Source organism: Tasmannia lanceolata, unplaced genomic scaffold (genome assembly GCF_043159265.1).
Source record: "Tasmannia lanceolata isolate RefF3 unplaced genomic scaffold, GAP_Taslan_0.1 ptg000016l, whole genome shotgun sequence".
NCBI lineage: Eukaryota > Viridiplantae > Streptophyta > Magnoliopsida > Canellales > Winteraceae > Tasmannia > Tasmannia lanceolata.
The window spans coordinates 12,890,737-12,907,859 of NW_027518693.1; the positions used below are offsets into that span (position 1 = coordinate 12,890,737).

Here is a 17,123-nt window from a genome sequence, read left to right on the forward strand (position 1 = left end):
ACTAATTGATTGTGATAAACTAGAAGTCTAGAACTAGATTGGAGGTGGTTGTAGACTTGTGGGTGGTGGTAGGGCTGTTTAAAAGAGATAATAAACCTGGAATCCCATGTGGGTCCACCAATAAAGAGTCCTGTATCAGACGTAAGAAGATAATGATGGGGATGAATTTTGATTAAATGAGCTTAACTGTAGCAATCTTAGCAAGCATCCTCTCCTTTGAGGACCATTTCCTCCAATATTATTGTGATGACCCAAAAGCCACGCATTAAACCTCCCAGTGCATATATCGAAGACAATAACACTACCATTAACAAGGCAAATTTCTACCACAACAAACACATTGGGTCAAAGTAGCAATCAGCGGATATTGCTCATGATAGCGGCCATCTTCGCAATTTCTTTTTCCAACATGTAATTCATAATTGTTGATATAAATGACAAACTGATTCTTAATAATGGGATAATCATATATGAGACTCGGACTAAAAACAAAGAAAAAACAGAAAAAGAACTCAATGAAAAGCCCCATAATTGCCAAACTGTGTGTCCACTGTCAAAGATGTAATTCTGCTAGAGCTGATGTCAGGATTCATAACATGTAGAACCTTAGTTTGGCGGTGATAAGCGGAAAACAAAGGAAGATCCATCTTGCAAAGACACGACCGTTTGTTGCCAATCATACCCAGTAGCAATGTTGTTGCATTGACAATCCTGAATGGAAATTTATTTTAGTCATCTGATGTATGAGAATGTAGAATCAAACAAGTTCTTACTAATGATCAGGTATCAGTACGTCAAGGAACTAAATTAAAGTACCGATCGTATATAAGGGAAGAAAAGGGAAGAAAAGCTATCATGAGGACTTGCCCACATGGAAACAGGATGTATCAAAGATTAAATTAACTAGACATGATAAAATTGTGACATTACCTGTCATTCAAGCCACTGGGAATTGAATAACCAGAGATTCTTTGGCTTTCATTGCAATCATTGATTATCCCTAAGCGCATCAATTATCTGCTTGAAATCATCTGGGATACTTTCAGATATTTTAGGCTGTCTCTTCTCCCTCGAGTGATCCCTGTCATTATAATCAGAATTTCTGTTCAAGGCAAATGATCCTGACCCAAATTGAGATTTTGGACTAGTTGATCTTGAACGTCTCCCAGAGCTAGTCACATCAGAAGCAAATCCATTTTTAGAGGTGTTACTCCCAAACTCATCATAATCGTCCAACTGGGTCCTTCCGGACTTTGCAAAATGGTTTCGCCTACCACCTAGATTCTCTGAAGAACGGTTCCTTCTAGAGATATCAAAATCCCCAAAGCTCCCTTCCGAGTGTCTAAATGCATTAGAACGCTGGGGTCTAGCTCCATTAGCATTTCCATAATTTTGTCTTTGAGATCCTCTATAATTTCCATACTGCCGTTCAGAAAAATCACGAGAGTCCCCATGGTGATGCCTGACTGAATCATCATACCTTCCATAATGTGTCTCCTCTACATCCATACCTCTTGTTCTGTTGCCAACAACATCTGTGATTCTTGGCAGCTGATAATATCACAAGTAAAGAATAGCCAAATAGAATATGTCAATGCACTGAGATGTTTGATGAAATTGATGGGGATGATTTTTACTAAAGTTTCAGTTACCAATCAAAAAGAAAAAAAGAAGAAAGAGAATGAACAGTAACCCAATAAAATATGACGTGAACACACTCAGAAGTCTCAAAGAAACCGATGGCAAATGGCTGCTTAATGGCCCCCAGCCAAGTTGTATCAGGCAAAGGCTTAGTGCCCAGAGAAGAGTGTTTTACTTAAGGTTGTCAGAAAGGATGCAATATATTGAGATAGAATATAACTGCTGTTAAACTGCAAGATATCGTGTGAACAATCTTATCTGGAATCTGGAGGTACCTACAGCTTCCTGTTTATGACTAAAGCTCAGTATCACTTCTTAAAGAATTGGACACCCCATGTCATCCATTTTAATGTGCATCTTGTTTTGTATGCAAGGCAGTTTCTTATAGTAGTTCAAAAGACACATCTGGAAAAAGACTTGAACCTGCTATAAAACCCTTTAGCTTTGTAGATACATGGAACATGAAGTACATCTAACGAGAACGAAGTCAACATATAGAATATTCTAAACCATCCAGAATGCCAAGAAGTCTACATTGTGTCTACTCCTAAATCAGAAAGAAAATGCATACCTCTTCAAACTTGCAGCCAAGGTCCCGCTCAATAAACCTGACAGCACGGCGTTGACTCTCTGTGAAGATAAGAATTGCATTTCCCTTCTTTCCTGCGCGTCCCGTTCGGCCAGATCTATGAATGAAAATCTCTGAAGTATTTGGTATTTCAAAATGAATGACCTGCATGAAGCTCTCATGTAAGGCAAAGATCAACTGGGAAAATTGAACCAAAGAGGAAAGTGGCACTATTTCAAAGTCAAGAAAGGCATTACCAGGTCAACATTAGGAATATCAAGTCCACGTGCAGCAACGTCAGTAGCAAACAGAACATTAAAGCGCCCATCACGAAAAGCGGCAATAGTTTTATCCCTTTGAAACTGCTGCATGTTTCCGTGCAATGCTTTGCTCCCAAGAATACTGCCCATGGATCTTGAAAGTTCTTCGGCATCTTTCTTTGTTTTTGTGAAAACAATGATTTTACCTCCTTGTGCATATCTCTGAACATCCAAAATTTGATCTTTCAAATGCAAAGGAACATATAAAGTAACCATAACTATTGATTGAGTTAGTCATATTGAAGCAAAGTTAATGGCCCATAAAGGGGCCCAGATTGAAAATAACAATAAGGCACTTCGGAGCCTTAAATACTCAACATGGTCATCTTAACAGGGAAGTAACCGATGCCCTTGTTATTTTAACTCTTATTAAACATATAGCGAGTTTGTATATTAACATGGACATTTCATTTCTGAACATATTATTTTCCATTTTGGTAGATACTAAGAATTCTGAATACGCCATAACTCATAAATGGGCAATAACTCGCCCAAGGTAAAACCGAGGCGACACATGCAATTCAATTACTGATGTAACTTTTTATTGACTGGGACAAGTGAAAGGAGTTTTTATTGACTTGGTAGGGCCAAACCAAGTCAAACCAGGTGATTCAATAATTGACACAGCTTTTAGACAGAGGCATTGCTTCTGAGAGAGAAACATAAGAAAAGAAGATACAGGGGAATGAAGATGAATAGTTGATGATGAATCGTTTGAACAATATAAAGTGGAGAGCGTGACGAAAGTACGTAATTTAAAACTTGTGTATGTGTAACGGTTTTAAATTTCTACAAAACCGATACAGAACGACCGAAAAGTTTTCATTTCATCTTTAAATTTGCATGCGTTTTTGTACTTTTTCTTTTTTGCAATTTTACAAGATTTCCACATAAATTTAAGCCGTGGTCTCTCTTTGTGTGTGTGTGTGTGTGTGTGTGTGTGAGAGAGAGAGAGAGAGAGAGAGAGAGAGAGAGAGAGAGAGAGCAACAAGGCCTTCTCAACCATGCCAAGTTCAGGGAAAGAAACTGTAAAATTTCATCAAAAGTCAACAATTCATATCACTATTTTATAAGAAACAACGGACATTTCAGAGCAATTCCATGTCCACCCAGCTCAAAGTGTTACTGATCAGATCATTGGTTCCACTTGATCTATGGATTGACAACAAGAACAGTAAAGGCTAAAACTGTTATTCTGCTCACTGCTTTAACTCTTGGAAACTAAAACTTTCACTGCAATCACCAAACATTCTATTTCAAAAAAAAATAAATTTACCAAACATTCTAACCCTTCTGCCTGATTGGATGCATTAGTGATCAGTCTATCCTTATCACCCTCGATTCTTCTTGCTTTTGTAATCCCATCTGCGCACATCTTTGTATTCGGAGCTAGCATTTTTTTTTTTTTTTTGAATGGTTGTATTCGGAACCAGCATCCAAGCTTCACTTTGATATAGAGGCCTTGTTTTTTTCTTCCTTGCATTTAATTTACATTTTATTATGTGTTTTCATATGAACCAGGCCCATGTATAAAAGGTGTTTAATTCAAGGATATTTGATATTCTTGAGAGAAGTTATTAGAAGAAATAACTGACTGAGCTAGGTCCCTTCCCAGTTTTAGGTTTGTTCCAGCTCATGATCTATGGTATGGATGGAGGGAGGCATATGTTCTCAAAATTAATTTTGATGGTTCAAGCCTTGGTAATCCTGGACCTTCTGGGATTGGTGGCCTTCTTAGAGATGACGCAGGAGTCACGTTGTGGGCCTTTTCAGACCCCATCGGTTTGGCAGACTCTAACAAGGCGGAGATCAGGGCTGCCTTGCAAGGTATCAGGTTTAACGTCATCAGATGGCTTCAAGGTAAAAAGTCGGCTCCTTGGAGGTTTGGGAGTTGGATGGACGAAATTAGGGATTGCATTGGAGGGGCAAATGTAATTTTTCAGCATGTAAAAAGATCGGTAAATGAGGAGGCAGATAAGCTGGCTAAGGATGGAGTAGGGAAGCAAGAGCTCGAGCTTTTCGACTCTCTCCCTCCTTGATGCTCTTTTGTGTATTTTCTTCGTTCTTTTTTGCTTTTAGTCGTTCTCCTCGGTCGGTTTTGTATATTCTTTTCTTCTATTAATGATATCTTACCATTCAAAAAAGAAAAAACTGACTGAACAAGATGTGAATAAGTTAAACTTTCAGGCATCAAATAGGTGAACAAACTCAAGCGATTGTTAGCTTCTTGTTCTAAAATTGCAGTTAACAACAAAACTTGCATTTGTTAGAAATTCAAAAAATGTCCTGAAAGATCTACGAAAATAGGAATTGATGGAAAATGCTTGTTGGCAGTTCAACGAGCCCTATAATTCCTTCCACATGCATGTGAGGGCCTCATATTTCACAATGCGCAATGTGAATGGAAAGTAGGAATACTGAATGAGCAGGAGCAAGAGAATAACAGACAACCTAAGCCCTCATTCAAAATTTCCGAAAACAATGTCATACTCATACCCACATCCAACAAAAAAGTAAAACAGATCTCAGATCCACTCCTAGAGAAATGGAAATAGATCAAATCCTCTAACCTGCCATGCAAACTCATTGTAATAGAGGTTATGAACTCACAGATATTAGAGTAGGGAGAATGTTTTGCTTCCCAGAAGCATTTGACACAACCGAATAGAGAGAAATACCCTCGGCTAACTTTTGGTCCGAATCACCTACCTGCATGCAAGAAATACTAATCAGATAAATATAAGATCAACCAAAACTGTACTGGAAAATTTAAGTATGGTTTTAAGTTAAAATCTTAAGACAATAGTCAAGTAACAACAGAGGAATTGCATATAAAATTCCAAGCAGAATATACGATATTTGTACAGAAGCCAACTTACAAGATCAACTACCAGAGGATTCCTTAAAAACTTCTTCGAGAGCTGATTAACCCACGAAGGCATTGTTGCTGAAAATAACATGCATTGTTTCTTCGCAGGTAAATAACTTAAAATAGATTCAACAGCTTCTTGGAAACCAATAGCCAACATCTGATCAGCTTCATCCAGCACAACAAACTCGATTTCAGAGAGATCCAAGGCACCCCTTTCAACTAGGTCAATAATTCTGCCAGGTGTGCCAACAGCAATGTCTACACCAAACCTAAGTACACGCACTTGGTTGAAGATCGGTATTCCACCATAGAGACAGGTACTACTCAAATTTGGTGCAGAATCTTTGAACTCCTTCTGCACCTGGCGGGCAAGCTCTCGTGTGGGAGCCAAAATCAGAGCAGAGGGAACACGTTTTTGCCTGCAAACAATTAAAGTAAACCAAAAATACAAGAAGAATCTGAAGAGATAAAAAAAAACACTATTAAATCAGTAAAGAGCACCGTGACCATATACTTTATAGTACGGGGTTATCTGAAAAGGAACAAAAGATTGATATTTATGCAATACCCTCATGGATAAGCGACATAATGTACTAAGAAGGGAAACCGTAGCTCCAACTTAAATGTATAATTCAGGAATAAACCACTGCTGCCAGATTTAATGCAATATTGGCCAACTATATTTTTTCATTGAGAGTAAGGTTGCATCAGATGTAACAATAACCTTAATCCTACAATACGCTATCCTACTTTAAATATGTTTTCTTCATTGATGAAACACAGAACTAGAATATTGTAAATAGCACTTAGATTTTCACAAGCCTACTCATTAGAAGAAATTTCTTCCAGGGAGACTGAACCCAAAAATGGGGTAGGATAAAGCTAATGATCACAAACTCTGCTGATGCATTTTATTGTCAAACTACAGTTTTCAGCCACCAACACCATGCTACTACAGTAACAATCAATATACAGGATAAACATTTTTATTAATGTAGTTACGCAGCTATTTGCCTATCTGCATGGGTAACAAAGTTAGCTCAAAAAAAGATCTGTCAAGTTAACCTTAGGTTCATGGTTATGAAAGTAACTATAGAGATTTAGGTAAGAAAAATGCATGATAAGATCCTAAGTGCAATATCTCAATGATACATCAATGGATCCAGATTCGACCAGTTTTGACAATTCTTGGCAAAAGTCAGGGCATTCCAAAGGCAATTTGGTTATCATTTTTATAGCATTTTGGAAAAAAAATTAGCGAATTTATCACAGCTGGGAGTTTTTAGTAGTATTTCAATATAAGTTTTGGCCAGTGTTTTAGAATTCATTGACTCATCTCGGAACACGTTTGGGTCAATACGATTTCGAGGCCATGGTTTGGAGGCCGCGGTTTGGAGGCCACGGTATGTAGTAGAGGGTGAGGATGGAGGTGACCATGTCATTAGTGCCATGGATGGAGGAGTTGTGTACAACCCAGGGAATGTTATTGTGCTTGATATTGACAGTAAGTGGCAAATACAGTGTCACTCCAACCCCCAGTTTTGTCAGTTGTGATGACGATAGGTTCATGATTATGATCCATACTGTTATGGGCAACCACCCTCTAGCCCATTTGCATTATTTTGACTGGTAATTACAGAGTTACATTATCACTTTGCATTCTGATTAATATCACATTAATTGTTGTTTCTTATAAAGCATTGCGATTGTTTATGTTTACATGTGCTAGTGAATTGTTTCAGCATGATATTTATGTGACCAATGATTCGAAATTTTATTATTGAGATTATGCCTTTTGACTCAAAGAGTTTTGTGACATTTAGGTATGTAGAGCTAGAGTAGTGAATTTGATATATAAAAATTTAGCTCAAAAATTTCAATTTTTTCTACATGATAGTATTGCTTTGCATTCTTTAAGTAACTCGGTAGGTTATTTCACTTTATTAGTTTTACACAGTGTTTTTCTTTAAATATTATAAATAAATAAATTAAACTCAAATTTTTTTATAGGCAATTGGTATAATAAGTATCCCGATGAATGTTTTAGATGGTAGATTCTGGATCACTTCAAATTTGAGCTGACTTTTGGTTTTCAAACATTAATAGAATTTTCAAAAAGACGTGGAGTTGGTTTTATATCTTTGATTTGGTTCAAAATCTTCCATTTATTATTTGTCTTACCTTTTCTATGGAACACAGGCTTAAATGGACAGTTGCAACGTGATGTGGATCAAGCGCAGGGAAGTCATTTTCTTCCTGAGCAGATTTGGTTCTCGATAAAAGTATGATGAACAAAGTTATGGAACTCTTTCATGAATCAGTGGTGGCAGCCTTAAATCGTTGCACAAGTGGATTTAGGTACTAGAAAAGGAGATCGTTAGGTACACTTAAGGCAAAGTGATTTCAGAACTAAGAGGAAACAATGATCTTCAAGAAAATGATGAAGGCAAACAGATACTGTTATGCTAGTGGCAGGGCTAGATGAAGATCAAACCTAAAAAGGAAAACAAGAGACTCTTTTCCACTCGTTTGCAGAGATAGGCTCTACTTTGCAAGAAGAAGAAGAGAATTGTGATCACGAAGACACAGAGCTTTAACAATCTACTAATGTTTAGTAGCAAGTAACTATGAAGTTAACTCGTTTATTCTCTTTATGAATATGCAGGTCTATGAATCCTTCTTGGAATGGGCTAAATGAACAACTAGGAAAACTAAAGTCTAATAAGAAGAGGGAAAAAATGAAACAGAATATAAGGGAAAACACAGTAATTGAGAACAAACAAACAGAGCTCTTGATTGATGTTGCTAGGAAGAGAAATCAATCTCAGTTAGAAATACAACTGAGCAGAGACAAGAGGAAGGGGTCTTACAATCACAGAGACCTTCTTCTCCTCAATCGATTCTCTCAATCCAAATTCTCTCCACCACTTAGTCTTCACACCCAAGGTTGCTCGGTTGAGCACTTGCACTCCAAATTTCCAAAATTCAAAGCTGAAATTTCTGAGGAGCCTCTTCTCTATTTATAGAGGGAGAGAGAGGGCCTAGAACCTTCCAATGACAGCTGGAATTGTTGATTTGGAAGGACACTTGGTGACGCAGGGAGCGTGGTGCGGCAACACCAAGATGGAGATCAACACAAGCAGCAACTAAAATAATCTCGTGGGGGTTTGATAGCCCAAGCCACGGTTTGGAGAAAAACTCAAATATAACACGTGAAAGGAGCATCGAAGCTCCTTCACCCACGTGAAAGAGCCAATGCTCTCTTCACAAGTGATATCCCAAAAATAAACTTTATTCAAATCTATCTTTCTTTCCTCATGCCATTACATAATATAGAGAGTCAAAATCTAACAATAGCAACCCTAAATAGTTGCCTAACAATTATTCTCAATCTTCTAACTAAAGCAACATAAATAAAAAGTAGAAACATGACTAAAACTTTCCTAAAATAGTAATCCCGTAATATAACTATACCATATCCGTAAAATGCCTATAACTTAGCCAAATCAAGTCCAAATGGCGTAATCTTGGGCTCTTTAGATAGGTAATGGAAAAACCTTTCTAAAAACACAAAAATCAAGCTAAATACGCCCAAAAAAAATACCACAAATAAAATGACGAAAATAGGAAATAAAAAATAAAAGATTTGATCAACGCCATGCGTTCTGCATCATTCACCCCCGCTTGAAAAAAACTCGACCTCGAGTTTAAACCACTATCCTCCAAATCTAATTATTAGGCGCTGCATCAATCTTCTATTCTTCATTCCCCCTTTATTATTCCTTTTTTTTTGTGATCCCTTACACGACGCTTAGCCATGGAAAGGGCTCTCGAAGGCACTCTCAGATCCATGAGTGTCTTCTCATGGATGCGGGCTCGAGTAGTGCTAACTGTGAGAAAGTCTTCACTTGTTGTTGGAGTTCTTCGTTCTCTGGGGCTAGATTAGGCTGGCCGACGTTAGGTGCAACGACTTCTTCATCCCATCGTGCATTCGTCGGAGATCCCTTGTGCTCTGATACCAACTGACGCAGGGAGCGTGAAGCGGCAACACCAAGATGGAGATCAACACAAGCAGCGACTAAACTAATCTCGTGGAGGTTTGAAAGCCCAAGCCAGGGTTTGGAGAAAAACTCCAATATAACACGTGAAAGGAGCAAAGCTCTTTCACCCATGTGAAAGAGCCAATGCTCTCTTCACAAGTGATATCCCAAAAATAAACTTTATTCAAATCTATCTTTCTTTCCTCATGCCATTACATGATATAGAGGGTCAAAATCTAACAATAGCAACCCTAAATACTTGCCTAACAATTATTCTCAATCTTCTACCTAAACCAACATACACAAAAAGTAGAAACATGACTAAAACTTTCCTAAAATAGTATTCCTGTAAACTATACCAACGTTAAGGCTCCATAGGTTTGCCAAAACCAATTGTGAGTGCCAACCCCAAATCACAACGTTAAGGCTCCATAGGTTTGCCAAAACCATGAACAAATAAGGCCCTGTTCATGAAAACCGATTGTGAGTGCCAACCCGATTATTGTACCCAAATTTAAACGTAATTATGGGTCCAATAATCAGTTTGGCACTCACAATCGGTTGCCATAATCTTAAACGAACAGGGCCTAAGTTGATGAGGAAGAAGTATGTGTTAATGACAATAAAACACAGAGGAATGCAAGCTACAGATATGGGCAAAAATGCTGAAACAGTTCTCATAAATACTAAGGATAAGTTGACAATAAAAGAAAGGAAAATGTTATCAACACAACCGTATTTTGATATTTACACAAACCCACACCACATGTCTCTTCTTCTTTAATTGGCTTGTGAGAGCTCTTTGGGAAATGTATAACCTTTTGACGGCTCTTTAAATACTAAAAGACAAGATGGTTTGTGAAAATATCAAAATATGGTTGTACTGATATCATTTCCCTAAAAGAAAATACGAAAAATAAAATCATTAGCAAACAAAATGATGAACTACAGAAATAGAATGTGCCAATGAATGAACCTCTGCTGAGAACGATGTCGAATAATTTTGTCCAATATGGGAATACCAAAGGCAAGAGTTTTCCCAGACCCAGTAATAGCTCTTCCAATCATATCACGACCTTCCATGGCTGGTTCCAGCACGGCTCTCTGCAATCATATAATAGCATCTTCAACAAATAAGATTCGAAAATGTTAAAATATAATTTCGTGAGATCTCACAAAATCTAGGAAAGTAAGTTTCAAGTATTGTCTCATCTACTATTGAAAATCTGAATGTGAGAGTTAATTCTTTTCTTCTTCTTTTTTTTTTTTTTTTAAAAAGATACCATTAATGAAATCAGAGAAGATTACAACTTCAGGGGGGAGAGAATACCCATATAGAAGTGAATTCTAGAAGCTCCTGATTTGGCAAGGCAATCAGCCAAAAAATCTATATTAGGCAATTTAAAAATTCGTATACCAAATTTTTTTAATGGATTTTCAAATTCTTATTTCAAATTTTACTACAAACTAGTCGAAAACCTTTTGGAGCGCCTACAATACCTAGAGAAGGATTCAGATATGGGCATGAACCAGGGATTGAAGACACAACGCAACAATTTTGAAAAATATAGGACACGGGTATGGATACGTGCACAACATACCACAGATAAGACAGGCACATATGAATGAAACAGTATAAAAAATCACTAGATTTAATTTGGGAGATGGATTCAATAATACATTGCTCATGATCATAATTGCAAATGTGTGACAGTAACAAGTGAAAAACATAATAATCAATTCAAAGTGAAATTGAATAAACCCATGATAAATATTTTTGACCAGCAGAAGAATCTACGCAGTATAGTATCCGTATTGAATCCTGTCAGACATAATACTTTGGGCCTCTGTAAGTACCCCAATATCAAAGTATAACACACATTTTGAAGAAGTTCAAAAAAGAAGAAGGAAGCTAAAGGCCATTCCTTGTGAGCGTCTAATTAAATTCCTTACTCTCCAAGTCCTGTTACTCTATATTTTTACCACTCCTCTCATCAGACCCTATCTACAAACAAAAGCTAAGATTTTTACTAGAAAAAACAACATAAGAGATATCATAAGCAAAATAAAACCAATTCCGTAAGCTAAAATTTAAAAATACTCTAAGAATCGATTCCAATTCTAGATTTATGATTACAAAATCACACTAACCTAATTTATTAAGAAAAGAAACTTTCTTTAGAACAATTAAAGGAGGGATTTAAAGAACCTGAATGGGGAAGAGCTGTGTAATTCCACGCCGAGAGAGAGCAGAGACGATCTCTTCTGAAATCCCGAGCTTAGCGATTTCAAGATTTTCGCTTGTTCGAGAAGCGCTTGATTCTCTCGTGTCAAAATCGAGAGTTACAGTAGAAGCAGAAACAGAAAAGGATGATGACCTTCGGAAGAACAGATTACGCTTCTTACTGTAAAGAGAGATTGCGGAGAAATTGCAGAGGAGCGATGAGGAGAAGAGCTTAGGGTTAGGGTTAGGGTTTCTGCGTAGAAAGGCGGTGGAAGGAAGAGGAGATAAAATGAGGGTCGCCATTTCTTTTGGAAAGAAAAGAAATGGGTTCCAAAAGAAATGGGGATAGAGAGAAAAGAGATGGGAAAGAAGGGATAATAAACGAACGGGAAATTCTATTGCAACGTCTGTGGGGAAAATATCTATTTGTTGCGAAAGTAGCCCGCAGGAGCAGCTACAAAATGTAGCTCGCCCTAATAGGAAAGTGTGGGGATTGTGGTGATTTGAACCGCTCATCTGAGTGGGCCCAATTTGTAATGGGTAATGAATCAAAAATTGTACAGATCGGTTCATCCTAACCGTACGATTGATCATTTATAAACGAATGAATTGGGCCGCTAATGCATTTTTTACATTTATTTTGGGGAGATTTTATAGGGTGTAAGGTCTTACAGTCCCTTCTTTTTCAAAAAGTAATGTAAATACAACACCATAGGATGATCCAAACAGTCTGTGTGATGGGCCATAACGTAAATAGGTTGTGCCCAAAAAATCATTTCCATAGGATGATCCTAGCCCTCCGAGATGGTATAAAATCTCTACCTATGGTGTGGTCTGTACAGTACTTTTTGAAAAATAAAGGACCATAAGGTCTTACACAGTATAAAATCTCTACTTTGGGACCCACTAGTTGAATGGTTCTAAGTTCTAATGCCAACCAAGTAACTCGGATAGTTGCGATGAAGAATGCTTCATTAGGGATGCCACCTGATTGTAATATGATGGCGCAACTTATGAAGTAGAATACGCCTTGTTTGGTTGGATTTGTACTGAAATTTGAAAAACATTTTTTGACAGAAAATTTTCTTGAGGAATTTTTTTCTTTCCAAAATTTAGAGAAAAATGATTTGATAAATGTTAATTCGGAGGAATATTATCATACATTAAGGCCATGTCTGGCAGCAATGAAATTTTTTTCATGTCTCCAGGTGGTGAGAGGTGGGTAAGGCCTGTGGGAGAAGGTGTGAGATTTGAGAGGGCACAACTCAGATGAGGATGGGAAGTGGCTAAAAATGAGGAAAAAGCCACCATATTTTCAGTAGAGTTTTTTTTTCATGATTTTTAGTGGGAGATGATAAATTCGCACCCCCTTTAGTATGAAGGGCGTCTGACTTGAATGCTTTTTTATTTTTATTTTTAACTTCAACTCACGTTAAAGTGGTGTCAATCATCATATATGGAGTGCGAATTTATCATCACCCTTTTTAGTCACTTCTCACCCCGTCTCAGTAACTCCCCGCTCAAATTTCTCTCCTGGCCTACTCCTACCTCACCATGATGAAAAATTCCTAGCTGCCAGACATGACCTGAAGGTTCTTCTAAATAAAAATTGAATCGGGATGATTCAAGTATTACTGTAAAAAAAATTCCTTTCCAAACTTTTTCAAAAAACACCTGCAATCCAAAGAGGGCCTTAGTCCCTATTATTGGAAGCGGTCTAGAAATGGTGGACCATAAAATTTGGTGATTGTTTGGGCAACTATACAAGCCTTTGTTTTTAACATTTGAGTCGAGCCTTTGAAACAAAGTATACTTTGGTAAAGAAAAATGCTTTTAAGAAATCCACTCGTACGCTCCCTCTTAAAAGGCATTTGTTGAGCCCCACTTCTATCAAGTGGTGCAACTTGGGTCGGTATTTGGGGCTTCGGGTTGAGCTTTTACCATAAAATCGGGTCGGGTTCCAGTTGATTGCAATCCATGTTTTAGCAAAAGCTCAACTCAACCTGATCCAAGCTGCACCACCACTTCCACCCTGTTTATGTGATTCCTATTGATTTTAACCGATAATCACAAGGGACTTTTACATCACCTTGAGCTAATTATCCTATGTCATTATTCATGAATCCTCAAACAAACTTTATTTTGGATTTCACAAATGAAAGCTAAATCGGTGATTTATGTTGGGACGCAGATAGAAGACGTTAATGGGAGGGTGCCCAAGTCCTAATAGGCCCATCCACGTGGAAGCAAGGGAATTTCTACGTCCTTGAGGGCACACTGGAGTTACCATGCCTTGGCTCTATACCACTTGGTGGGACTCGAGTAGAACTCACCCCTGAAAGGTAGTTGTTAAGGGGAAGGCGCCCAAGTCCTTTTAAGCCAATTCACATAAGTTCACTTTTCTTTAGTGGGATCTTTGCTTTCTGGTGGAACCGCAACAATTTTTGTCTTGGCATCGGATGGGCATATAACGTTCTACAAGAACAATGGTCTTGATATTAAAACAAATGAATTTCGTTTGGATTCTTATGCAGTTTTGCATAAGAGTCCCGTATGAATGTTTTGTATTATATAGAGGAGCTTACAGCTCACAGTTACAATGGATTACTGACACACAATAATAGATAAGGATGATGGATTTACACGTTGTAAACATTGAAAGATAAGAGAGAACGTTCCTGTTATTTAGGAGCTGATCTTATCTTGATCCTTTGTGATATGCTCAATACCCCCCTTCTAACGGATGGGTCGATCTAGAACCATCAGTTTGGCTTGCAGAAACCGAAAATGTGGAAATGAGATGCCCTTGGTGAAAATGTCCGCAACTTGATCCTGCGAGGCCACATAGAGGCCACATATCGAACATCAAGATCCTTACGAACAGCCGTTTCTCGAATGAAATGGTAATCGACTTCCACATGTTTCGTACGCGCATGAAACACCGGGTTGGAGGTGAGTGCGATGGCGCTCACATTGTCACACCAAATGGTGGGTGTATGCCGTAGATAAATTCTAAGATCTTTGAGTAACAATCTCAGCCAAGAGAGTTCGGCAGCAGTGTGCGCGAGTGAGCGATATTCGGCTTCAGTGCTAGAACGAGCAACTGTGGGTTGTTTCTTAGCACTCCAAGAAATAGGATTGCAACCCAAAAAGACACAATATCCACTTGTGGATCGGCGATCATCAGGAGCACCGGCCCAATCGGCATCAGAGTAGGCTTGAAGATGAAGTTTACTCTTAGCTGAGAAGTGAAGACCATAAGTCAAGGTGCCCTTGAGAAAGCGTAACATTCTTTTAAGGGCGGTCATGTGGGAGTCAGTGGGCGCATGCATGAACTGGCATACTTGATTGACAGCGAAAGCGATATCAGGTCGAGTATGGGTCAAATATTGGAGTGCGCCTACCAAGCTCCGATACAACGTGGCATCAGGTAACGGGGTGCCCTCAAAACGGCTGAGTTTGCCCTTAGAAATAGCAGGTGTGGTGCATGGCTTAGCACCGGCCATGCCCGTTCGTTTGAGTAAATCCAACGTGTACGAAGATTGAGAGAGAAAAAGGCCAGTTTCATCACAATAAACTTCGAGGCCAAGAAAGTAGTGAAGAGGCCCCAAACTTTTCATTGCAAGCTGTTGATTGAATTGAGGTAAAAGCTGGTGAATGTACATTCTATTGCTGCCGGTAACCATGATATCGTCAACATAGACGAGTACAATGGTGAGAGACGCGTCGGCATGTCGAACAATTAAGGTAGTATTGGCATGGGCTGGGGAGAACCCCAGTTCGATGAAGAAGGTGGAGAACCTTTCAAACCAAGCTCTAGGAGCTTGTTTAAGTCCATAAAGGGACTTGTGTAGCCGACACACGTGATTAGGAAACTGTGGATCCACAAATCCCGGTGGTTGGACCATGTAGATTTCTTCACGAAGGAGGCCATGTAAAAACGCATTGTGGACATCAAGTTGTTGAATGGGCCAGCCAAATTGCACTGCTAGTGCCAATATAACACGAATTGTAGTAGGTTTTGCGACAGGACTAAAGGTTTCTGTGAAATCGACACCATGGACTTGATCATAGCCTTCGGCACATAGACGTGCCTTATACCGTTCAACATCGCAGTGATATGCTCAATATGGTCATTTGTTTCGTTTGGATTTTTAATATTTTAAAAATATTAAAAATGACCATAGTGATATGCTCAATATTAATATGCTAAAACGAACGAAAATCATTTGTTTTATATGTTTTAGATGAATGTGGAACGTTGAATTTTTAATATTTTAATCCATTTAGCAAGTCATGTGAACCGTTCTGAGTCGCATCATGGGAGAGATTCTTGTGGCATGAGCAGATGAATGGTTTGAAACACTTCACAAGTGGCATCCTCGAACACCGCATAATTCCTCATTCAGGCTCCCTTTCTTTCCAAGTAAAATAGACGTGAAATAAATTTTCTGCCCACTTTCAAGTGCAAAAATGGATGTAAAATTTGTTTTTTTTCGTCCGTTTTACGTCGAAAGAAATGGAGCCTTAGGCCAAGCTGGCAATTTCTTGATAAATTAGTGTCTCCAAGTAGTGATAGAGAAGTAGTGCAGATGGGAGAAGGATAGAGATTTGAGAGGGGAGGACTGAAATAAGGGTGAGAAGTGGCCAAAAATCATGAAAAAGTGGATTCTATTTTGAGCATAGTTTTTTATTGGGAAATGATATTTACGCCCCTTTTATCACCAGGGACACCCATTTGCTAGTGTACTTTGCAATCCAAACCACTGGATTTTTCTGACATAAAGTACATTAGGTCCCTTTTTGCCATTGATACACTGACGCTGGGTGTCCTTGGTGATGAAAAGGGGCGTAAATATCACTTCCCTTTTTTATTTCCTGATTTTAAGGCAGTTCTCACTCTCATCTCGGTCGTGCCCTCTCAAATCTCTCTCCTTCTCTTACCCGGCCTACCCTCTCTCACCACTTTGAGACACTAATCTATTGTGAAAAAAAGTTCATGGGAGCCAAACGCGTCATGATTGTAAACATTTCTTAGTGGGGTTCTTATATGGTAAATGTCCAAGTGGGGGCCACTTGGTGACTGATCCAAACCATTTATTTCCTAGGCTGTGTTATAGATGGGCCATGGAGAAAAATTCATCCACATTGAAGGATTGTAAACCTCCAATTGGTGGCTACGGAGAAAAATTAGCCATGTTTGGCAACCATGAATTTTTTATATATGGAATATTAGCTTACTAGGTGTTCATAGAAGAGTGAGGACTGGGGTGAGTGGGAAAATTCAGAGGTCATGAGGGGATGATGTCAAAATAAGGAAAACTAAACACTCTATGACTGGGTTAAAATCCAGCAACTGATAAAAGATGACATGTGGCACCGGATCCATGGAAGCACAAAGCCCCTTGACTCCTACACCGAGAGAGACACCCTCGGTATTGAGACCTATGACCGGGTG

At 38.6% G+C, this 17,123-nt stretch overlaps 1 protein-coding gene across 1 annotated transcript; it reads right to left on the reverse strand.

The window, feature by feature from the left end:
* Positions 1-340: 340 nt before the first annotated feature.
* On the reverse strand, positions 341-12,022 carry LOC143848928 (DEAD-box ATP-dependent RNA helicase 53-like). The gene is made up of 8 exons (XM_077357975.1): positions 11,651-12,022; positions 10,418-10,545; positions 5,409-5,820; positions 5,140-5,238; positions 2,467-2,691; positions 2,213-2,374; positions 931-1,551; positions 341-711 (listed from the first exon to the last, which is right to left on the reverse strand). The coding sequence occupies exons 1-7, from the start codon at positions 11,966-11,968 to the stop codon at positions 988-990; spliced, it is 1,908 nt and encodes a 635-aa protein (XP_077214090.1). The 5' UTR covers positions 11,969-12,022; the 3' UTR covers positions 341-711; positions 931-987.
* Between the last annotated feature and the right edge of the window lie 5,101 nt (positions 12,023-17,123).

Excerpts from the sequence above, each read along its gene's own strand:
- LOC143848928 (XM_077357975.1), bottom strand. The coding sequence starts at position 11,968 with ATGGCGACCCTCATTTTATCTCCTCTTCCTTCCACCGCCTTTCTACGC. Across the intron at positions 10,546-11,650 it reads CACAGCTCTTCCCCATTCAG|AGAGCCGTGCTGGAACCAGC; the intron begins GTTCTTTAAATC and ends ATATGATTGCAG. Across the intron at positions 2,692-5,139 it reads TTCTCCCTACTCTAATATCT|AGATATGCACAAGGAGGTAA; the intron begins GTGAGTTCATAA and ends TTGGATGTTCAG.